The sequence below is a fragment of the Thrips palmi genome, unplaced genomic scaffold, assembly GCF_012932325.1.
Source record: "Thrips palmi isolate BJ-2018 unplaced genomic scaffold, TpBJ-2018v1 HiC_scaffold_8, whole genome shotgun sequence".
Classification (NCBI taxonomy): Eukaryota; Metazoa; Arthropoda; class Insecta; order Thysanoptera; family Thripidae; genus Thrips; species Thrips palmi.
Window position 1 is genome coordinate 10,883,190 of NW_023144635.1, and position 22,650 is coordinate 10,905,839.

General features: G+C 61.2%; 1 protein-coding gene across 1 annotated transcript; it reads left to right on the top strand.

Annotated features, from left to right (window-relative positions):
- Nucleotides 1-4,756: 4,756 nt before the first annotated feature.
- On the top strand, nucleotides 4,757-22,581 carry LOC117653654 (dimodular nonribosomal peptide synthase). Its single transcript, XM_034399459.1, has 12 exons — nucleotides 4,757-5,102; nucleotides 12,430-12,565; nucleotides 12,672-13,118; nucleotides 13,210-13,436; nucleotides 17,010-17,096; nucleotides 18,120-18,495; nucleotides 18,925-19,121; nucleotides 19,437-19,842; nucleotides 19,923-20,076; nucleotides 20,181-20,306; nucleotides 20,673-20,810; nucleotides 21,071-22,581. Exons 2-12 carry the CDS (start codon nucleotides 12,430-12,432, stop codon nucleotides 21,390-21,392), a joined length of 2,616 nt encoding a protein of 871 aa, XP_034255350.1. The 5' UTR covers nucleotides 4,757-5,102; the 3' UTR covers nucleotides 21,393-22,581.
- Nucleotides 22,582-22,650: the final 69 nt, after the last annotated feature.

The window sequence follows — 22,650 nt, forward strand, 5'->3', positions numbered from 1 at the left end:
ACAGCCAATGGTGCCAACTCCAACAACGGCCGTAAAGAGGATCCAACACATCCTTACGCGAAAATACGGGCACCGTCACTCAAACGAACTCGTCTTTACATTAAATTATTTTATTAAGGGCCTCGAGAGTACTGCAAGGTGTTTGATATATTAATAAAGTTGTATATAGGATCTTTAGATTTTCGCACGCACAGCGGTCGTGCTGCACCTTGCGCGCGCGAATTTAAACAGCTGAGCAGCTAACGTCGAATAGACGTCGAATCGACGTTAAGCACAAAATATTAAAAAATTCCATTTTTGGAATAATTTGAAAATAATTACCGTTAGTTACGAGCTAAAGGATGCCAGTGTAAGTGATTTTAATTGATTTTATTGCGTTTCCCGGGACGTCGAAAAACACTTTTCTTCTACCTCACTTTCGATTCGCCGTAACCTAGACCGTTAGACATTGATTCGACGTCGAATCGACCACCTTGTTCTCATTGGGCAGGTTTAGACAGGTTAACAAAAGACACCGCCCTCTCACATCGAGCTCCCGCGATCCTCACATGCTACCAATACACTACACTACCTGTGAACACAACGTATTTACTTTTATGGGGTAGGTAGACGGATGATGCGTACTTGTAAACTCCGGCGCGTATTTTTACAATTTTCCTCCGTCATAGTGATGTTTCCCGTCTACTTGGAATTTAGCGGTGTTTCTTTAGCAGAGACACAGGAGGCGACCCCCAGCCGAGTGATTCGGCAGCGTTTCGACGGCGCGGGGCGGTTCTCGTGTTCGTCCTCTGATACGCTGATCGATTGCAGATTTATATTCAACCACATCAACAACTTTGCAATCCGGTTAGCGCTCCACCAGGCAGACACGCACCGCACGTTGCAAGCGCTGCAACGGGGAGGCTTCGGCGGCGTAATGCGCTTAGGGGGTCCTTAGTCCTTGCAGGACCGGGCCAAGGACCTGGCGGTGCGTCTGGCGTGCTCCGCAGCAACACGCCAAAATAAATGATGGAATGATGGAAAATGAATGGACTTGCAAACGGTGTCGTACAGGGAGGGCGTGAATGAGGGCTGCAGTGACCCGAGGGGTCGGCAACTCATATATTACTTCGTACGGGGTGGCTATGTTACCCGTATAATACCTGTATATTACCTTATACTACTTGCATATTACCACAATTTCGCCTCTATAATACCCCTATATTAGTATATATTACTTTGTATTACTTTATATTACACATATATTACCTACATTACTGGTAATATACGTATACTCCCTCGATACCGCCTCGCAGTGACCTAAAGGCACCCGTCCGAAAGGACACGCCGACGCTACACTGTACACGGACCTCACAGAAGCGGTAAGCGGGGCGGCGGCGGGTGATCCATGATTGCTGCCTGCTTGCCTGCAGCATCACGGACCGTTCCCGCGATGACACTTGGACTCCGCCTCGGCCGCCAGAAAAAATAAAAACAATCAGCGCAGCAAGAACAATCGCCACACACGTGCGTGGCGCTGCGTGCGTCCAGCCGCGTCATCCGCGACGCTCCTCCCCCGCCGCGGCGCCGCGGCAGTGCACTGGACTTCTCGCGAAGTCGTACCGCCTCGCGCCGAGTCCATTTCCGGAAGGCGACGCTCTGCTTCACTCTGCAGACTGAGTCGCTTTCGTCGCTCTGTCTCGCTCGCGCCTGTATGGGACGCCCCATGAGTGCGGGAGAGACAGAGCGACGTAAACGACTCTCGGAATCAGTCTGCTGCTCCGCTGTGCTTGGCTCTTGGCTCCGCCACGGCAGCCACGGCGTCGCCGGGTTTCTCCTGATTACGCTCGTTGCGGGCCATACTGGCAATGCCGGCCATGCCGGCGATGCTGGGACGTCAAACCTCTCTCCTAGCCGCTCTGTGAGGCTGATGGAGCGAAACAGCGGCCTAGCTGTGCCGCGCTGTGCCGCGCCGTGGCGCTGTGCGCGGTGCGGACGCCCCGCCGTCGTACAGACAGGGACTCCCTGCTACGTCACGGCCTTTGCGGCGGGGCCCGCGAGGCTCTGGCGTAGTGAGTATTTGGGAAGGCCTAAATGCCAAACTGGCCCAGCCCTGCTCTGGCCCAGCCCATCCAGGGCGGCCGGCCCGGCCCGGCCAGGGCCTTGCCCCGCCGCGCCTGCCGCGGCCAACACGAGCAAAAGGAGCGAGAAGACTTCTGGCGTCATCGCGGACTCGCCACGCCGCCGCGGGGGGCTGAGGGCCGCGCCGCGCCGAAGCGATTCAAGTGTACTGAACTTCGTCTCGACTATGTACAGAAAACCGGCCGAGTAATATACATGATTTCACTTTAATTAAGGTTTGTGTTTTTGTTTTGATTTGCGGGCTGTTTCAGCTGTGTAGACGACGACGTCAGCCAGTGTACCGTAAACACTATCATTCGGCTGAACTCGGTTTATAGCTTCGATCTCCGATCCGGCGGCTTCCAGCTATGCCGTCATGACCCGCGACTCTCGTGGCCGGGCGAGTACGTAGCGCCGCGACCGCGCCCAGGCCGTGCCAGACCGCGTGCCACTCGACCGGTAATCCCCAAAAGTGGGAGGGGGGAGGGGGGGGGGTGTTTGGTGGCGGCCCAAGCACGCCGCCGCGTTCTGACGCGCCCATTCGCAAGTTTGGATTCATGTGTTTCCGGTGAAAGCAGAGTCCCCCGAGAGCAGCACGGCCGTGGCTTGCCGTGCGGTGCCGGTGACGCGCGCCAGCGACGCCATTGTGCGCGAGCGAGAGGGGGAATGCCCACCCTCGCCGTCGTCGGGCTGCCGCGAGCAGACTCAATCCGAGGGGAGGCCCGCCGTCGCTGTCTCTCTCTCGCGCGCACCCTGCACCAGGGAACGCCGCGTGAGTGCGACAGAGACAGAGCGACGAAGGCAAGTGTGTTCGGATTCAGTCGCCACGGTCCTCGATTTCCTCTGAGGTAATGGCGAAGTACGGCGCGGTGGCGGGGAGTGGCATGGCGCGGCGCTCCGCACAGCCAATACATCCCGGCGGCCACCGAGGGGGCCACCACCCCCGTAATCCTGTGTACAAGTTTGCTGGTAATCTCTGGTAATCCATGGCGTAATCACGTAATCCTTGACAAAATTCTGTCATTTTTCAACGTTTTTGAGTTATTTTCCAACGTTTTCGAGCTATTTTTCAACGTTTTCGAACCAATTTTCGAAAATTTCACGCGTAATCCCTGGTAAATATCCCGTAATCCCGTCATCTTGTGTACGCCTGAAATGAGAGTGGTGGCCCCCTCGGCGGCCACCCTGCCGCAGTCGGCCGGCCGGAGTTTCGGCTCCACGTCCAAGGAAAGCCGAGCCACTTTTTACGCCACACTGCGAGAAAAGATCACGGTAAATCCTGTACTGATTACTCCAGACTTCACCGTACTTTTTTAAACAGGCAATGCCGTCGTTTTTTTACAGGCAATACCGTACTTTTTTTACAGGAAACGCCGTACTTTTTTACAGGGAATCCCGTACATTTTCCCCCGGCAATCCCGTACTTTTAATACCTATCAAAAACTGCTATAATTTTGTTCAGTCGATTGACCCTCTTTTTCCAAGTTCCTGATGTACGCAACTGCTGAAGTCGGACTCCTGGACCCCTCTTCCGACCACTCGTTGGAAAGGTCTTGACGAGACCTATTGAAAGGTGCAATAAAATTTTTCAGTCGGTCGACCCCCTTTTTTCAAGATCCTGATGTGGGCACTTCTTGGAAGCGGCCTTTGATGGGACCAGATCTGGTCTTTCCTACGGCATGAACTGTACGGAAGAACGGTAACTACTGTTAAAAGACTACGGAATATTTTGTAAAACAAGTACGGTAAATACTGTAGACTGTACGGAGGATACTGGTTTTTGAAGTACGGTAAAGTTTGGCAAAAAAATTATCCAGGATTTACCGTCATTTTTTCTCAGAGTGCAGTTCCCAAGCAAAAGGGAAAAGGATGGACGCAAAATTATTTTCTACTACTCTTTATACAACAACTTTTCTACAAGAACCGCTGTACACCGCGCAAAATTATTTTTGGGAGTGTTGTTTTTTTACGTTATGCAAAACATTCAGGTGAAAACCGGAGTGTTTGTGTTTTTTTTTTTTTTTTTTTTCATTCAACCCCTAATTGGCTAGACGGGCTTTCAAACGCACAGAGTCGTAGTACAAAGTACAGGCGCAATCATCTCTGCGGCCGCGCGAGCGGCGCTAAAAGCCTCCATGGCTTTCGGGAGGCTTTCGGGAGGCTTTCGGGGGCGGAAGCAGAAGGAAGCAGTGCGAAGCAACGACAAGGCCCCGGCCGTGGAGCCCCACTTAGTTTTGGACTCCATTTCGCGACTAAGGCCAGCGGGGACACCGAGCCCTAAAAATCACACCTTTCCCTTTCATCAATGGACATTTGACGTAATTTCATTTCCGAGTCAATCAGATTGTGACGTCGAGGCGTTCCGGATCCGGAGCCTTGCGACCCCCAATTCGATATCTAATGGCAGAGTGCCTGGTCGGTGCGAGGCGGCCTCTGGGCGGCCCGCCGCGGGGCTGCAGCAGCAGTGGCCTGGCTTGGCCCCGAGGCGCGTCCCCCTCCCCCTTCCGCCTTTTCCTACGTGCCCTCTACCCCCACCGCCGCTCCAGCGCCCCGCCCCGCCCCGCCCCGCCCCGCCCCGCCCCGCCCCGCCCCGCCCCGCCCCGCCCGCTCCGCCGGTCGTCCGCTCTGCCGTTCGGCCACTTCCCAACTTGATAAATATTAGCGCCTGCACATAGAGCCCGCCACTTCGCGCTGTTCTGTGTCGCCTCGAGGAGCACCGCCCGTTTACCTCGCCGTGTCGAGCAGTGTCGTTTCGCGCCTCGCCGTCCTCAGTGTGTGTGTGCGTGTGTGTGTGTGTATGTTTGTGATTCTCTTTCTCTCCGCCCTCATGGCGCCGGCGAGATGCTCTAGATGACGCGGGCAGTGAGGGAGGTGCTCCAGCAGTGACAGTGTGTGACAGTGACACTTTGCCGCGTGCTTTGCCGACCGGGCACTACAGTCGTTGCCCGACCACCGAGGAGACCGCACCGATCCGCCTGCAGAGCGCCACAGTGTAGTCCGAGGTAAGTCCGCAACGGTGAAGCAGACGCAGAGATTGGAAGAAAAACGTGTGAAAAGTGGGGTTTTGTTGACAAGCAGTGTGTCAGGGCAGGCCGAGGTGAGCTTTGAGGACCGGGGGCCGCCAAGGGTCGCCAAGGGCGGCCGGAACAAGGGCCGGAAGGTTAAGCTTATCGTGTTGCGGTGCCCCAAGGGCAAGGGCTCGGGGTGGCGGCGGGGCGGGGGGCAAGGCGGCAGGGCGGCCGGGACGACGGGCTGCTTCGACGCCTTCGCCGGCGGCCCGACTCGACAGACGCACCCTGAAAGCCACGCCTCGCCCCGCCACTCCCCGCAACACCACGCCCCGAAGCGCGCCTCGAAGAAGGGCAAGAAGGGCTTCCCACAGAAAAGGAAAACAAACTTTGCGAGCGAAGCACGCGAAGGCGTGCGGAGGGAACCGCCTTTGTTCGCTCTTGGACTCGCCGCGACGCGACCCCCGCCCCCGCCGTGCCGCCCCCGTGCCGCCCCCGCGGAGCACGCCATGACGGCCACCTGTTGCGTCGGCCTCCTCGCCTGGAGCGGGCCGGCGGGCCGAACGCCGCGAGGGTAGGCAACAGGGCGGCAGGGGTGCGCGGCGCGCGCGGCGCTGCCTACCCCGCAGGCGATTGCGAGCGCCGACAGCAACGTCGGCGTTGAGGTGTTCGCGGTGTTCGCGGCCACGGCGCCGAGGGTCACGGGCACGGCCACGCCGACGAGGAAGTGCCCTGGACCGCCCGGGCCTCGCTGGGAACCCGGCCCGGCCGCCGTGGGCTGCAGACTGACTCCGAAATTCGTCGCTCTGTCTCTCCCGCACTCACGGTACGTCCCGACAAGTGAGAGAGAGACAGAGCGACGAAAACGACTCTCGGAAGCAGCCTGCTGCCGTGGGCCGTGGGCCGCCACTGCAAGTAGGACCGGCTTTTCGCTCGCCCCGCCGGATTCCCTCGTCAGGCCGGCGCGGCGCAGCCAGACGCAGCGCGGCATTGCAGAAGGCCACTCTCGTTGGGAACTGGAACTGGGACCTGCACACTGCGAGTCGTTCTCGTCGCTCCGTCTCTCTCACACTCGCGGGGCGCCCCGCATAGGCGCGAGGGAGACGGAGTGACGAGAACGCCTCTCTCGGAATCAGTCTGCTGCAAGGGAGACCGGCAACCCGGCGGACGGGTTCCGGCCCCGGAGGATGAGTCTGGGTTGAAGGGCCGAAGGCGCCGAAGGCTCTGCCATGGCTGCCCTGCAGGGCAAGCAGATGCGGTCACAAGCGTCGCGCGGACGGGCCAGGCTGGGTCCGACGGCCGATCGTGTATCCATCATAAGTCGCAGAAAATAGCTGCGGTGCTGCCGGACGCACTCGCTCCTGGTGTGCAGTATAGCGTAATTGCAGAAGATAAATCTTCGCCATGGCAAACGCAGAATATTGCAAGACGGTGCGAGGCTGCGTCTCGCTGCTCTTGGCGACGTTGGTCGTGTGATTTGAATACCATTACTACGCCTCCAGGCTCTTTTATATTGCGCGCCATGCGTGTTGTTGGCCGCTGCTCCCCATTGGCACTCCTGCACTGCAGTCAGTGCCACCCCCCCCCCCCCCCCACGGGGTGCGTCCCTCGAGCCGTAGGGGTGCGAGAGAGACAGAAGTCGGATCGGCCGGCTGCATCGCATGCACATTAGCAGGCTCTCGCCTCGTTAACGCAAAGTCTCCGTTACCTTATTTTTTCATTCGCTTCCCGCATTTTTGCGACGACCGTAAATCTATACAGTGCATCGGCGTGCGCGCGTCGCCGCCGTGGAGTGTTGATGGTGCGCGTCACGCGCGTGCCGCGGGGGTTCCCTCCGTGTCACCGGAGTGTTTTTGTCGCTCCGTCTCTCTCACTCCCGGGACGTAGCGAAGGGGAGAGACAGGCAGGCAGACACTTGGGATTCGAGCGACCTCCGATTCCGAGAAGCCGAGATCCGCGGGGCGATGCATATTTTCCTTTTCGCGGCGCGTCCACGACGCGCTGGTCTTCGCGAAACCATGGCCGAGATGCGTCGGTGAGTCGGCGACCTCGCGGCGAAAAGAGCCTGCAGCCTGCAGTCCTCAGGGGAGAAGCAGCAGTACTCGAGACAAGGCAGTGATAGTGACCATTGACCATATGTAGTGACTGCTCGGTCAGTGACCCATCGCGATATAGTGACTGCACCTCATTGTGACTGCTCAATATCCACATAGTGAGTGCCCTGTTTATAATGGCTGTTTTTATAGTGACTGCTCCCTATAGTCACTGCTGCTTAGAGTAACTCAACGTGATAAAGTGGCTGCTCATCTTTATAGTGACTGCCCGTTATAGTGACCCACGAAAGTTACTGCTCCTTTTAGTGACTGCTCGTGATATGACTCATCGTGATAAAGTAACTTTGCTTCTTTTAGTGGCTGCTCGTGATGGTGATTCTAGAGATAGTGTAGTGTATAGTGATGGTTTGGAAGTGATAGCGGTGTGGCAGTGACTTTGTTGATGGCGGCTGGGAGTGTCGGCGCGGCCGGCCAGTGGCGGATCCAGAGTCAGCCCAAAGGGGGGGGGGGGCAAAGTAGCACTTTTTGCCTACTTACAGGGGCAAATTGGTGCTTTTTGCCTACCTTTCAGGCGGCTATCTAGGGGTCAAGGGGGGGCAATTGTCCTTTTGCCCCCCCCCCCCCCCCTGGATCCGCGCTTGCGGCCGGCCAGGCTGCGTACTCCGCGCGGCGGGTAGGAAGGAAGGAAGGACGAGGCGAGGTAGGAACATAACGCGGATGGAAAGGCAAAAGGCAAGGCGGGGACTAATAGGAGTGGCAATGGCGCACCCAGCGCGGCGTGGCGCGGCGTGGCGCGGCGTGGCGTGGCGGACCCACCACCCAGAGCCCATTCATGTCAAGGCTCGCGGCGTGGCGCGGCGCGGCGAGGCGGCGAAGTGCAAGATCAGGTAGTGCGGTCATTATGCAGCAGAACCGCAATCCGTGTGTGCCTGTCCGGCCGAGTGTACTTATTTTCTATTTATCCTCTCCTTTCTCCCCCTCTCTCTATCTCTCTCTCCGTCCTCTCTGTCTTCTTCCGGGCGCGGAATGTTCATCTTCGACGGCCGGTGGGCTTCGTTCATTTTGTCTCATCAAAAGCGCATCTGCAGCAAGTAGAAATGAGCAAAACAATTAAATAAAACACCAGGCGACATCACCGGGCTCCTCGCTAAACAAAGCCGAAACGAACAATGATTTTCTGGCCCGTCTCTCATTTTCCTTTGGTCGTCGGCGCCCTGGAGCAGGCCGTTGTTGCCCAGGCCGTTGTCCTGCCTGACCTGCCCCAGGTTCACGCACCCTGCCTCGTTGTTTATTACGCCGGTTCCCGATTTTTCCACAGCGCCCGCCGGACGAAAGTCAAAACACGAAGATGCTGCAGCCGTGGCCGCCGTGGCCGTGTACTTTAGCCAGCATGGCGGACATAAAAACAGTCGACAGGGCAGAGGTTGATGATGTGCGGCCTTCTGGCCTCCTCGTTCCTCGCGCCGTTATTGGGCTACAAATTGAAATGGGTCTGCATTGCCGGCATTGCCGGGGGAGAGAGGCTGCTCCTTCGGCAGTCACTGTTCTTTCTTTCTGGTGACGCGAATGTGATTTTCACTTGCCGACGCCGCGGGATGATACAGCAGACGAGCCGTGGGACCTGAGGGGAGGGCACGCCTACCGAGCCAGACAAACTTTAAATTGGCCCGCGCAACCAGTGTAACAGTGTAACCACACTGGCGGATGCTCGAAACTCGGAACTCCGCGTGCGGTACGCAACCTACGCAACGCACTGCTAGTACTTCGCGACCTTGAGGCTACGAGAAGACGACGAGACACGGCGCGGCTGAGGACCTGGCCCCACCAGGCCCGGGACGCCGGCGCAGATTCCGAAAGTGCTTTCGCCGCTCTGTCTCTCTCGCACCCGCACTTCGGCGCCGCTTGAATTAATGCCGGCCGCGGAATCCAGAATGCCAGGATCCAGCCGTCTGATTGGCCGGGGCCGCGCCGCCACGAGTGCGAGAGAGACAGGACGACGCGATTACCGGGGGATCTCCGGCCAACGAACTGGGGCTGCAGCGGCAGCAGCGGAATCAGCAGGCATCAACACCGCGCACCGCGGCGCCGGCCGGGCCGCGTCCGTGTAGGTCAGTGGGGCCGTGGCGCGGCGTGGCGCGGCGTGGCGCGACATGGCGTGGCTCGCCGCCGAGCCTTGGCGCCCCGTCCGCCGTTCGGAAGAATGAAAGTAACGTGTGAGCCGCGCAAGGACTCGCAAGGACGCGCTACGTGCTACGTGGTCCTCCTGTAATGAGACAGCCGAGCGATTCAGAGTTTGTCGCTCCGTCTCTCTCGTACCTCTATGGCGACCCCCATGAGTGGGAGAGAGACAGCGACGAAACGACTCGGCAGGCGGGGGGGAGCATTTGCATGGGTCAAGGAGCGCGCCGTGCCCCTGCTCTTCCCCGAAAGCCAATTTGTTCTGTATTACGCGTGTCTGCTCCGCCATGGCTCCGCGCGCACGAATGCCCGAATGTCCGAATTTACGGAATGTCGCGTTAACCTTCCCTCCGTACGTCACGCGTGTCCACGCGGTGACCTCTGCTCACCCTTTCTCCCATCGGCCCCCGCCAACCCCCTCCAGTCTGATTCCGAGAGTTGTTTTCGTCGCTCTGTCTCTCTCGAGCCAATTGGGGACGCCCCATGAGTGCGCGGGAGACAGAGCGGCGAAAACGACTCTCGGAATCATTCTGCTGGACGACGACGGGATGACGCGGCCGCGCGACGAATCGCAAACAAGGCGACGGCGAGATTATTCCGGGTGGAGGGTCGGAAGGGCCCGGCCGTCCCCCGGGCCGCGGTCCGCGGTCGCCGCGGTCCAGCGCCGCGAGGCAGACCGGCTGCCGGCGCGCCGCGGTCGCCGGTCTGGCTGGTCTTGCCCTAGAAGCGGGGACGGCGGACGGCGCGTTTAGGCGACGTATGTACCGCGTACCGCAGCGTACCGCACCGCTCTGACGTACCCGATGGCACGTCGACCGCGGTCGGTATCCTATCCCAATTCATTCTGACGGTTCGTTCGCAGTCGCCAGGCGGCCCTGGCCGAGTTCCTCTGGGCAGCGGGGCGTGGAGTGGCGCGGCGTGGCCGGGGAGAGGGGGCAGGAAGAAGGGGGTACCGTGCAGCCCAGCGCAGCGCCGCCGGGCAAAGCTACTCGCGCACCACTGCCGGCGTGGCGCCGCGGCGACTCGGGTCCAGAGGCCCGGTCCAACGGCGGCCTCCTCGCTCGGCACGGCGAAGACGAAAACGAGAAAGGTGGCGGCGCCTCGCTCGCACGGGCACACGACACGTGGAGGCGGCATTTTCATCCCACGTGTGTGTGTGGGCGTCGGTGGCGCTTTTGGCCCAGCCAGCCCTTACGGCCTGAGTGGAGTCAACAGCCCCCGAAGTAGTTTGCGAGGACCTGTTTGAGCCACGGCGTGCCTAGCGGGCCTGGCTGGTCCGGCCCAGCGGGTCCGGCAGCCCTTGACGAGGGTGATGAGTGGATGACGTCGCCGCAGATGGCGGCGCGTGGCGCGGGCCCGGGACCGAGAACCGAGGGCTGGCGGTCGCCGCGTCGCCGCGTCGTCGTCGCCGAGATGGACGGCCCTAGAGTCAATCACGCTGGCAGGCCTAGGCGGGGCCGCGAGGCGGGGTGGGGCGCGGCGGGGTGGGGCGGGGTGGGGCGGGGTGGGGCGGGGTGGGGTGGGGCGGGGTGGGGCGGGGTGGGCCCTACAGGGGGTCAAGCCGCGCGTCGCGTCCCGCCTGGCCTCTGATTGGTTCCTGTCAGACATCATCATCTCCATTCTGCCCCGTCCCCGCGTGGGCACGGCCGGCACGGCCGCGCGGCGTCCAGAACTTTTCCTCAATTTTCGACACTACTTAGACAATGTATGCTCTCTCTGGCCGGCTCGGGGGGGGGGGGGGTCCAATCAGGAGGAAAACCCTCAAAGTGTATTATTGGTGTCCGGACAAGTCTGCTTGATTGGCTGCGGCGTAGTGAGCTCAGGGTGGCCCAATCAAGCCGTGTTTGGCTGGTCCGCGGCGTGGTCATGGCTGCCCGCGAACGCGCGACGCTGGCCGGAAGCGCTGAGCACCGCGACGAAGCGGTGAAGCACGCGTCCACGTCAACGGCCTCCTCGGACGCGACACCGCCGCGGATCGGATCGGCAGAAACACTCGGTTTCAACACCCTCGCCGGGGGGCGTCGGGCGTCCGCTACGGCCGGCCAGGTCCGCGACGGCGCGACACCGCCTGACGGCGAGCCGCCAGTGTGCACGGCGTGGCGGCAGTGAACTGTTTGCCGCCGCCTCGATGTCGCTGGCCGGGGCCCGGGCGGACTGCCGTGCTCCGCCGTGGTCTATTTGGTGCAGCGCGGCGCAGCGCGGCCAGCGCAGCTAGGCAGGCAGATTGGCGAGGCGAGGGCGACGCTCGGCGAAGGCGGCGAAGGCGCGGGCGAAGACGGCCAGTGTTGTGCAGGGCGACCCACCGGCCGGCTGGCTGGACCACGCACCGAGGGCACGAGGCACCGAAGGGCTGAGCGCGGCGGAAACCCCGCCGGTCGTCGTGGGCCTCGGCCGGCCGCGGCCCTTCGGCCGTCGAGTCGCGTGTCGCCAACGGCTGGCCGTCAAGGGTCGCCGTCAAGGGTCGCCGTCAAGGGTCGCCGTCAAGGGTCGCCGTCAAGGGTCGCCGTCGAGGGTGGCCGTCGAGGCTCCCAGCCCGGCCCCGCGATGCAGTGCGCCCCGGTGAGTACCGCCAGCATCCCGAGCGCCGCGTCGCAGTCGCGGACATCTGGACCCTTGGCGAGGACAAAATGGGCGGTGTGACTTTGGGGGCCGGGCCACGAGAAGCGAGTACTAAGGCACAGCCTTGAGCGCCTTGAGCGAGCAGGCCGCGCGGGCACGGCGTCGCGGAGTGCCTCAAAGCTTCCGGTGGGGGAAAGGGGGAGGGGGAGGGGCGTTCGAAACAAACAAGACAACTGATGCCCCGCTACGCGCCGCCACGCTTCGATTGGACCGCGACGGCGCCAAGGAACCGCCAAGGCAGCCCCGCCAATGTGCCGTCGCAAGGCTCGTTCCGGGCGGCCCGCCGCGCCTCGCCGCGCCTCGCCGCGCATGCCAATGGGCGAAATGTGTCAGTCCGAAATTGAGACGGACATGGTCACGGCACGTCACGGCCAGAGCCGCGGGATTGCTGAACCGAACGAACGCAGTGCCGTGCCAGACCACTCCACAAAATACTTGTTGTTTTACTGACATCCTCGCCTTGTCTGCAGATGGGTTCGCTACCCGACCTGTCCATCCTGCGGGGCGATGCGGTCCCCACCCCCGCCGGGCCCCAGCATCTGCACAGGCTCCTGGAGGAGGTCGCCGCCGGCGCCTCCGCCAACCAGCCCGCCATGCTTTATGAAGGTAAGGCAGCCGTTCGGGCACCGCCTGCACTGCACCGCCACCGTTAATGGTTTCTTGCTGTTTCCGTTTTATTTATTTCGCGTGCCGCTTTGCCGCTTTCCAACAGGCCACCGGATGTCCTTCGCGGAGCTGGACGCGGCGGCCAGCCGCCTGGCGCGCGCCCTGGTGCGCAAAGTGCGCATGGAGTCGGCGGGCAGCAACGGCGCCAACCAGGACGGCGACGTCCTGGTGGCCGTGCGCCTGCCGCCGTCCGACCGCCTGCTGGTGACGCTGCTCGCCGCCATGAAGGCCGGCGCCGCATACCTGCCCGTCGACGCGGCCTTCCCCGCCGACCGCGTCCGCCACATCCTGGGCGAGTCCCAGCCCGCCATCATCGTCTCGGACCTCCCGGACCCGGACCTCTTCCGCGGCACGGTCGCGGCCACGTACTCCGAGCTGCTGGCCGAGGCCGCCGACCTGAGCGGCGCCCCGCTGTCGGACCAGGACTGCCTGCTGCCCGACCCGTGCCTCGCCCTGGTGCTCTACACGTCCGGCAGCACCGGCGTCCCCAAGGGTGAGCCAAGAAAGGGTCCTCCCAGCCCCCTGCTGTTCAAAACAATAAATCGACAAGGGTCTGTGTTTTAACCCAAAACTGTCTACCCCAGGGGTCCGTCTCCCACACGCCGTGGTGCTGAACCGACTTCGCTGGCAGTGGCGCCAGTTCCCGTTCGGCGCCGAGGAGGCGCTGTGCGTGTTCAAGACGGCCCTCACGTTCGTGGACTCGGTTCCCGAGATCTGGGGCCCGCTGCTGCAGGGCCGCGCGCTCCTCGTGCTCGACAAGCAGGTCACCGCCGACACGGAGCGACTCGTGCACGCGCTGGAGGACAATGGGGTGAGTTCATTCCGCCGTTCTGCCGCTCCGAGGATCAGGCTCAAAAGTCGCAGCTAAGTCCCGCGAGAATCGTGAAACAGGAGCCAGCGGGGCGGACCAAAACGTCCCTTTCTTCTCGCCGGCCGCTCCGCCCCGACTTGCCCCGACCCGCCTCGCCGATCCTTCGACAGCAAAGAACCGACGGCGAAACAAGGATGCTTCACCTTGCATGCGCTACGCCCTGGCTACGCCGCTACGGCGCCGCCGATCAAAAATCCACCTTGCCTGTGGCGTTGTTTACCCGACCGGTTGCCCAGTCTGCTTCGCGTTCATGGCTTTTCGTTCGCGAAAAAGAAAACACAAAGAAAAGCCCCGGCCCGAGGGCGTGGCGTGGGTGGCGCCAGACGCGCGGGGCAGCGCCGAGATGAAATATGTTGACGCCGCGTTTTGCGTTGCCATGCCGGACCAACACGAGAAATCCTCGCCAGGGACCTCGCCTGCAAATTGGCGCGGGGGTTACACGTGTACACTGTACGTGGCGTTTGTCACGCGCACCCACTGCACGCTCATCACCGCACCGTCGTGTGCTCGACGCCGTGCTCGACGCCGTGCTCGACGCCGTGCTCGACGCCGTGCTCGACGCCGTGCTCGACGCCGTGCTCGACGCCGTGCTCGACGCCGTGATCGACGCCGTGCTCGACGCCGTGCTCGACGCCGTGCTCTACCGGCCGTGTTTATCTCTAATGAAGCCCCCATCGCCGCGCTGCACAGTGCACCGCGTGCACACGGCACACAGGACAGTAGGCGCAGTCCGTTTGATCGTCCCGTCTTTGACAAGCTAATGGCTCGCTGCAGGCTGGGCAGCTGGGACTGGCGGTGGCGAAGCCAGCGAAGCCAGCGAAGCCAGCGAAGCCCAGAGGGTGTGGCGGACGGTCTGCCCGCCTCTCGACGCGGACGTCCTCCTCCACCGTCGGCGTCCTCGGACTAAGAATACGGCGGGCGGGGCGGCCCTGGCCACGCAGATGCAGGAGCCCCGGCCCGCACCGCACGGGACGGGACGGGCGTGGGGCGGACGTACTCGCGTGCATTGCAGGCAGCGCAATCTCGTCGCTCCGTCTCTCTCGCCCTCGTGGCGGGTCCCGTTGTGGTGTGAGAGAGACGGAGCGACGGCGAAACGCCGTTTGGAATCAGAGTGCTGCAATTATTCCGTTCCGCATTATCGGCCCCCGGATTTGGCCGGAGCTGCGCGTCGCTGCGCCGCTCTGCCGGGGCTGAGTCAATTGGCCGCGCTGCCCAGTGCTCGCTGCAGCAACGCAGCCAATTACGTGCCTCGATCGCCACACGCACCGCCTTGCCGCATCGCCGCCTTGCTGTCTTGTCTTGTCCACCGCCGCTGTTAACTCAAACTTGTCGCGAGGCGTCGCGGCGTCTGCCTCTGCCGTGGGAAAGATGACGGATGTGGATCGCTACGCGTCGTCGCCGTCGTTGCATGATTACGAGAAGGCCGCGCTCCACGCCGTGTCGGCTGAGGTAGCCGAACAAGTGCCTCGTCGCTCTGTCTCTCTCGCACCCCCGCGGGCGGAGCGCCCCGCCAGCCGTCAGTAGTCGAAGCGCGGTAGCCGCGGTTGTAGTTGAGGCTTCCCCAGATCGGCCGATGCGACGCAAATCGAGTAAATTGATGGTACACTACACTGCGGCGCTTGTCGGCGCGTGCACGTGCGTGGCGGTGCGGCGTAATTGAGACTTGGAGTCACTCCGTCTCTCTTGCACCCGCACGGCATGGAGTGCGACAGGGACAGCGCGACCAAAGCGCTCTTCCGAAGCGCTCGCCGGCAGAGCGGTTTGAAGCGCCGCGCCGCTTTGACAAACGTCTCCCCAGGTGTGGCTCAGGGCTCTGCTGGCGTGAGAACCAGCTAGGTGTGTGCGTGTCAGTGTGTGAGTTGGTGTGCGTGTGCCTGTACGTGTGTGTTCCTCTTTTGAATTATTCCCATGCGACTCCGTGCTAAGCCGCGCGGCACATCCTCCGGCAAAGCGGACGTGGCGTGGCGTGGCGTGGCGTGGCGTGGCGTGGCGTGGCGTGGCGTGGCGTGGCGGCGCGCCGGCCTAGCGTGGCCGGGAGGCTGGATTGGGCGCCTCTCTCGCCTCTCTCCTTGGGCTGTTTGGCTGCTCAGCGCAAAGGACATGCCCCCCGCCACGGACAACCAGTGCCTATGCCGCCGGCCGCCGCCTCGGCGCGCGGCCAGGCTCCGTCTCTCTCGCACTCCTCCACAAGTGCGAGAGAGACGTGGTGACGAAAACGAAGCGATGCCAATCGAGACGCCGCCAAAAAGAGTGTCAGTGTCTTGGCGGCGGTACGGGCGGTACAGTGTACGTCCCGGCCCGGCGCGGTTTGGTCAGGCCAGGTGGACCCGTGCCCTGCCGTTCCCTGTCCCCTCCCTGTCCCCTCCCAGGAAGTCGGCCTGCCCGCCCAGCGCGCACTAATGCGGTGCTCCTTAATGGGGTCAAGGTTCGCCTTTTATTGTCTGAATTAAAACTAATCATGGTTGTGGGTGGGGCCGTCCGGGCCGTCCCCGTCGGACCCCCGGCCAGGAGAGAGAGGGAGGAGGGGGGGGAGGGGCCCCCGGAAGGTGGCACTGGACCTGGGTGGGACAGCGGCGGGCGCACTAATGGAAGGCTCCTTGACCGGAAAATGGCCCGGTTGCAAATTGGGCCGCCTTGGGACGGCACTGTCACTTCGACACTTCGGTGCAAGTCGAGTATGTCGCTCTAGTGGAGTCAGCAGACAGACTGCAGTCGAGTCTTGGAAATTTTTTTTTTCTGCACCCGCACCGCGAGTGAGTTGCAACTGCGACAGCCGAGCTCGTCAGCAGTGTGTCACCTCCCTCACCTCCCGAGTGGCACTCGAGCCAATAAGCCTCGGACGTTATTCGCCGTGGCAGCGTCGCAGTGGTCGCAGCGCGGAAGGCACCGGCCGGCCATCTTGCAGTGCAGCTGCGGTAAATCAAGGAGCCTCGATGCCGCCTTGCCGCGGCCACCGCGGCGCTGCGGTGCAAGTTCAAGGCCGCGCGGCCGACGGCGACCGCCGAGTAGCGGTTCGGCTGCCTAGCGGCTGCCCGGCCGCGGGGCCGCGTTGCGTCACGCAAAGGGTTCGGCGCCCTTCGCTTCGGCAGCCTCGGCCAAGGCCTCGGCGCAGAACAGCCGTGCGGGTAGGCAACGCTGCGCGGTGCGCCGCACGCCGGTTCAACGGGACGGCCTACCTCCCAGGGGCTCGGGCCCGCGCCGCTCGGGATCGTTCGCAGGGTTGCACACGATGCACCACTGTCAAAAGGGTGGCCAACCTCAGCCCGAATACTGGATGACTTCAACACGTCGGAGTCTTCGCCCACTTACGTCGGCAACACCGATCGTTCGGCCGTCAACCGCGACTTCCCTTTCTGGACTTCCCTCCCGCGTTCCTCCATGTTCCTCCATGTTCCTCCATGTTCCTGCACGACGGCGCGTGCCGCCACGGACGCCCGCGCACTGCACACACCGCGCGCACCGGGAAGTGATTGACCTAAAGTGACCGCGGTTTCTTCTCTCTTCGTTCGGCAGGTGGAGAGGCTGGTGCTGGTGCCGTCCCTGCTGCGGGCCATGCTGCTCTACCTCAAGATGGACACGGAGCGACACGCCCGCCAGCCGTAGCACCACTCACTTCACTCACTCACCCTTTATCACTCAACTCACTCACTCACTCACTCATCACTCACTCACTCACTCACTCACTCTCACTCCACTACCACTCTCCACTCACTCCTCGCACTCATCTCACCACTCACTCACTCACTCATCCTCCTCACTCCTCACTCACTCACCACCTCCGCGCTCACTCACTCACCACTCACTCACTCACTCACTCACTCTTCCCTCCCCACACACACACACAAGGCGCTCGCACGTGCCGCGAATGACAGCGACCGGCGAGTCACCAAGGACGAGGGCGGCCGCCGTCGGCCACCAAGGACCCGGCGGGGCGCGGCTCTGAACCGCCGATCGCGATCACCCGGGGAGGCATCCCCGAGCCCCAGCTTCGGCCACGGCCAAAGAGCGCGCCGTGCCGCGTGCGCCGCTCTGCCGCTTGTCGCACAGTGTCGCGCACGTGTCCGGGTGGCGCCTTTGTGTGGACGCGCTGGACGCGCTGGACGACCCGGCGGCGGCCCTGCAGGCGAGAGTCGTTGTCGTCGCTCTGTCTCTCTCGCACCCATACGGGACGCCCCGCGAGTGCGAGAGAGACAGGGCGACGACAACGACTCTCGGAATCAGTCTGCTGGCATGTCCCTTCCATACATCATCCGCCGCCGGGGCATTGTCGCGGGACAGCGCGGCGACCGACAGGAGCAAAGACTCGACAATTTGTCTTTTTTTCGCGCGTGGAGGAATGGTTTTTTTCCAGAATTCCGGGTGGAGTGTCCAGCAGAGACGCAGGTTTAGGGCTGAAAAATTGTCGCTATGAAGTTGTTCTTGTCATAGTTGGCATCACCAGTGCCTTGAATCTCCGGACATCCCAACCTGGTGGCAGAACATCCATCTCGTCGCGTGACCAATAAATTGCTATCAGTTCTGATATCCCACACTCACAGCGTGTCGACTACTTTCCTTGTCCAACGCCGTCCTACTTCCCCTCCCGACCGGGCCACTGACAGTCCTCCTCTTCCGGTTCCGCAGCTGCTGAGCCGCCTCCGCCTGTGGGTGTGCTCCGGGGAGCCGCTGGCCGCGTCGCTGGCGCAGCAGTTCTTCGCGCACTTCTCATCCGTGGGGCTGGACAGCCACTGCCTGTGCAACTTCTACGGCTCCACCGAGGTCATAGGGGACGTGACGTTCCACACGCTGCACGGCCCCGCCGACGTGCAGGGCCTGGACAAGGTGCCCATCGGCCGGCCGCTGGACAACACCCTGGTGTACCTGCTGGACGAGCACTTCCGGCCCGCCCTGGCCGGCCAGCCAGGCGAGCTGTTCGTGGCGGGCCGCAACCTGGCGGCGGGCTACGTGGCGGGCCGCGACCCGCACCGCTTCCTCAACAACCCCCTGGCCGTGCACCCTGGTAAGCGCAGGGCCTGGCCCTTCCCGCCCAGTGGACCGGAACACCGGTGGAGGCGGTCAAAGATCTAGACGCGTTTTGAGCTCCAGTGTCGTTGAATGGGATTCGAACCGAACGTGTGACCCCACCAATGGATTGCTCTCCGAAGGAGGCATCCATTGATGGGGTCACACGCTCGGTTCGAGTTTGCGACTCTGTAAATCAAAACGCGTCTAGAATTTTGGCAACGGCAACCTCCATCGGTCTTCTGGCCCACTGCACCCCGACTGATGCCGAAAGTCGCGTTTTCGTCTCTCTGCCTCTTTCGCACTCACAGGGAGTCCCCTATAGGCGCGAGAGAGACAGAGCGACGAAAACGACTGTCGGGATAAGTCTGCGGCGGCCTTATGTTCGCATCGTCGCATCCGCTCATGTCTTTCTTCTCCTCTCCAGACTACACGCGGCTCTACCGCACCGGGGACTTCGCGCGCGTGCACAAGGGCACGCTGGTGTTTGAGGGGCGCACCGACTCGCAGGTCAAGGTCCGCGGCCACCGCGTCGACCTGAGCGAGCTGGAGGCCGCGCTCACGCGGGTGGACGGCGTGGACAAGGGCGTCGTCCTCTGCTACCGGCCCGGCGAGGAGGACCAGGTGAGCAGCCGCCCAGCCCCCACCGACCGTGTTAATGACGTTTATTGCCCGTGAACAGCTCGGGAGGGAGTTGCGAGTTGTTTTGACTGCGCATGGCGCGCCGCGTAGCGGAGCCTTGATTTTGTTCCGGTCTGCCTCCCCGCCCCGCCCCCGCCCCAACGCCCCGGGCCTTTATTCCAGCAGAGGGTTGAGCAGCGCCAGCCATTAGAGGCCTCCATTCCCAGTGCCGGGGCGAAAATCGAGTTTTCGCTCGAGAATCAGTTCTCCTTACCGACGATGGCGGCAATCAGGACTGACTGCGCCGTGGTGTTGCAGGCCGTGCTGGCGTTCGTGACGCTGCGCGAGGGCTGCCCGCTGACGGCGCCGCAGGTGGAGTCGGCGCTGGGCCGGTCGCTGCCGCCGTACGCCGTGCCGCAGGTGCTGTGCGTCGAGTGGATCCCCCTGCTGGTGAACGGCAAGGTGGACCGGCAGGCGCTGCTGCGGAGCTACGCCGAGACGTACGCGCAGGCCCGCTCCCGGTGCATGCCCGACTACTCGGGCGCGCCCGACGGCCTGGCCGAGGCGGCGCGCGTGCTGCTGGACACGGTGGCCGACGTCCTGGGCGCCTCGGTGCGCCAGGGCGCCAAGATCTGCCTGGGCCGCTCCTTCTACGAGCTGGGCGGCAACTCGCTCAACTCCGTGCTCACCGTCACCAGGCTGCGCGAGCAGGGATTCTTCATCAGTAAGTGGCGGACACTGTGACACTGTAAGCACCGTTTCGTCTGCGCGGCCGACACTGACCTGGCTCTCGCCTTGCTGCAGGCGTCAGCGACTTCATCGGCGCCGAGTCGCTGGGCAAGGCCCTGGAGTGCATGAAGGTCTCCGAGGCCGACGCGTCCCTCCTGGCCGAGTCCATGCAGCCGTCGTCCCTCCACGCCGTCATGCTGTCCGAGGAGCATAAGGCCGACGTGTACAGGTGAGTGTCTCTGCTTCGCCGCTTCGCCATGGCTTCGAAGCCCTCAGTCCTGCCGCTCGACTCTTCCATTTTCGTCATCTCACCCGCTCTCGTTCCGTTTGCAGCATGATCACGGACAGCTTCCTGCAGAAGGCCGACCTGGAGCACTGGCTCATGCCACACGTGTCCCCGTCGGACTACTCCGAGCTGCTGGACCAGATCTGGAAGCCGCTGCTGGAGAAGGACCTCAGGTAAGCGGCAACGGCGAGTGGCATGCCGCCAGCAGCGCAAGGCCGCTCGCGCGATGGGTTGCCTGCGTCGCGGCGCAAGGCGCACCCCGCACTGCACAGTGGGCCAGAAGGCCGGCGCTGGCGGTCAAATCTCGAGACGCGTTTTGAGCTTCAGAGTCGCTAAACAGGACTTGAACCGAGCGTGTGACCCATCATCAGTGGATTCCTCGTTCGGAGAGCAATTCATTCACGCGTTCGGTTTGAGTCCCATTTTGCGACTCTGGAGCTCAAAACGCGTCTAGAATTTTGACCGCCTCCACCGGCCTTCTGGCCCACCGCACCCTGGAGTGAGAATGAAGCTAACGCGTGTCCGCTCCGTTTGCTCAGCTTCGTCGTGAAGAACGACTCCGGCACGGCCGTGGCCTGCGCCCTCACCTTCGACGCGCACGACGAGCCGCCCGTCGAGATCACCAGCAAGCTCAGCATCGTGTTCGACTTCCTCGAGTTCATCGAGGGCCCCATCAGGTACGTCGTCTCCGAGGGCTGTTCGGCGAGGGGTGAAGGACAGTGTAAGAAAGGCACACCCCTCAGGAGCTGATATCTTGACTGTGCAAGTTCTCAACCCGTTACATCAACTAAATCTGTGAAAAGTGGATGTTGTTCGAGATGACTGCCTCCAGAAAAGAAAAACCCCGCGGGGTTTTTCTTTTCCTCCCCAACTTACCCCCAAACCCCCGCTGTTGACCCCCGAGTTGTCCGAACTAACGCCCCCCTTGGTGCTGCAGGGACACGAAGCTGCCGACGGGCCGCGGCCAGGTGCTGCACGGCTTCATGATGGCCACGGCGGCCAGCGAGACCGCGCGCACCAACGTGCTCTCCATGCAGTTCATGGAGCAGGAGCTGCTGCGGCTGGCGCGGCGACGCGGCTTCGCCGGCGTCTTCACCACCAACACCAGCCCGCTGACGCAGCAGCTGGGCCGCGACGTGTTCGGCTACCAGACCATGCTGGACTACCAGGTCAACCAGTACGTGGCGGCGGACGGCAGCCGGCCCTTCGGCGAGGCCCCCGACCAGCAGCGGGCCGTGGTCGCGTGGAAGCCCATCTAGGCTCCCCCAGACCCCAGACTCCAGACTGCAGGCTTCCTGCCTCGACAGCGACATCGTGTCATCGTCCTCCCGCAGGCCGTGTGCCTGCCAGCCTGGCACCGCGTTATCGTCACGCAGTGCCACCCTGCACTCTGCTGCCTGCACCCTGCGGCCTGCTCTCGAAAAGTGTGGTTTGTTTTGTAGGCTTCTTCCAAAGTTCAAAACCCAGTGAACAAGTCGAGCAGGGGCTCCAGGCCGTCCGCTTTTGGATTGTCGGACGATAGCACCCTGGCTCTGCGAATCAGGCCTTGGATTCCCCCGTAATCAAGGACCAAGGCACCGAGTACCGAGTAGCTCGTGATAGTAGTGAACACTTCACGTTTGTATAGTGTAAGCTGCATTTTCCTATACAGTGTTAAAGTTTGTGTTAGTGTAGAAAATCAGTGAATAGGTCCAGGATGCAATGAAGTTCTACTGAAGGGCATCAGCTGGATTGGTTCTAGAGCCGGATTTTAAGTTAACTGTTTTACATTTGTTTTTACTTTCCATTATTTTTCGGCTGTCATATTGTAGCAGCATCACTGAGATAGTAATATTAGATTAGTTTTAGTTTAAATTTGTTTGTGATTAAGACTGAGGGTACTCTACTCATTGCAACGCCCCTCAATTTTGAGTTTGTGATCCAGGCTTTCCTATAGTAATTTATTAAATTGGCTGGAGCAATTTATAGTCTTTCATTGTAGTTAAGTCATAGAGTATTTCGAGTCTGGTTCAGCGCAACTACCATTTAAAAATTTCTGTTGGTGATCATATATATCAAAATTTAATCTTTTGGGAGGCAGACTTAATGGGGAAAATGTATTTTAATTGTTTTTATTGTGCGCACACTGATGAGGAACAAAGACATTCCAGAAAAAAACAAGTACAAAGTAAGTTAACCATCTTTACTCATAAGAATTAGTAATTTATTCTTTCACAAATTTTAATGGAAATCTCTTTTGTTTTGAAGGAGGATAATTAAATTGAGTAAGCAAAATATATTTAATGTTGCAAACTTGTGGTTTGTTACCCGGTGCTAAATGTGTCTTCCGTGTCAAACCAGGGTTGAAAACCAGATGTTGAATCCTGTGTGATTACGATAATGTTACTTCATATGTCAACTCACCATACAAAAATTCTTAATAAAGTCACACCCTATTAAACAAAATGATAAATTGTTTTCTTGAATTTGTATTGCCCACCTGAACTTCCCCACACAAGGTTGACAACCAACGCTGAG

Excerpts from the sequence above, each read along its gene's own strand:
- LOC117653654 (XM_034399459.1), top strand. The coding sequence starts at position 12,430 with ATGGGTTCGCTACCCGACCTGTCCATCCTGCGGGGCGATGCGGTCCCC. Across the intron at positions 17,097-18,119 it reads AGCGACACGCCCGCCAGCCG|CTGCTGAGCCGCCTCCGCCT; the intron begins TAGCACCACTCA and ends CCGGTTCCGCAG. Across the intron at positions 20,307-20,672 it reads CTGCTGGAGAAGGACCTCAG|CTTCGTCGTGAAGAACGACT; the intron begins GTAAGCGGCAAC and ends CCGTTTGCTCAG.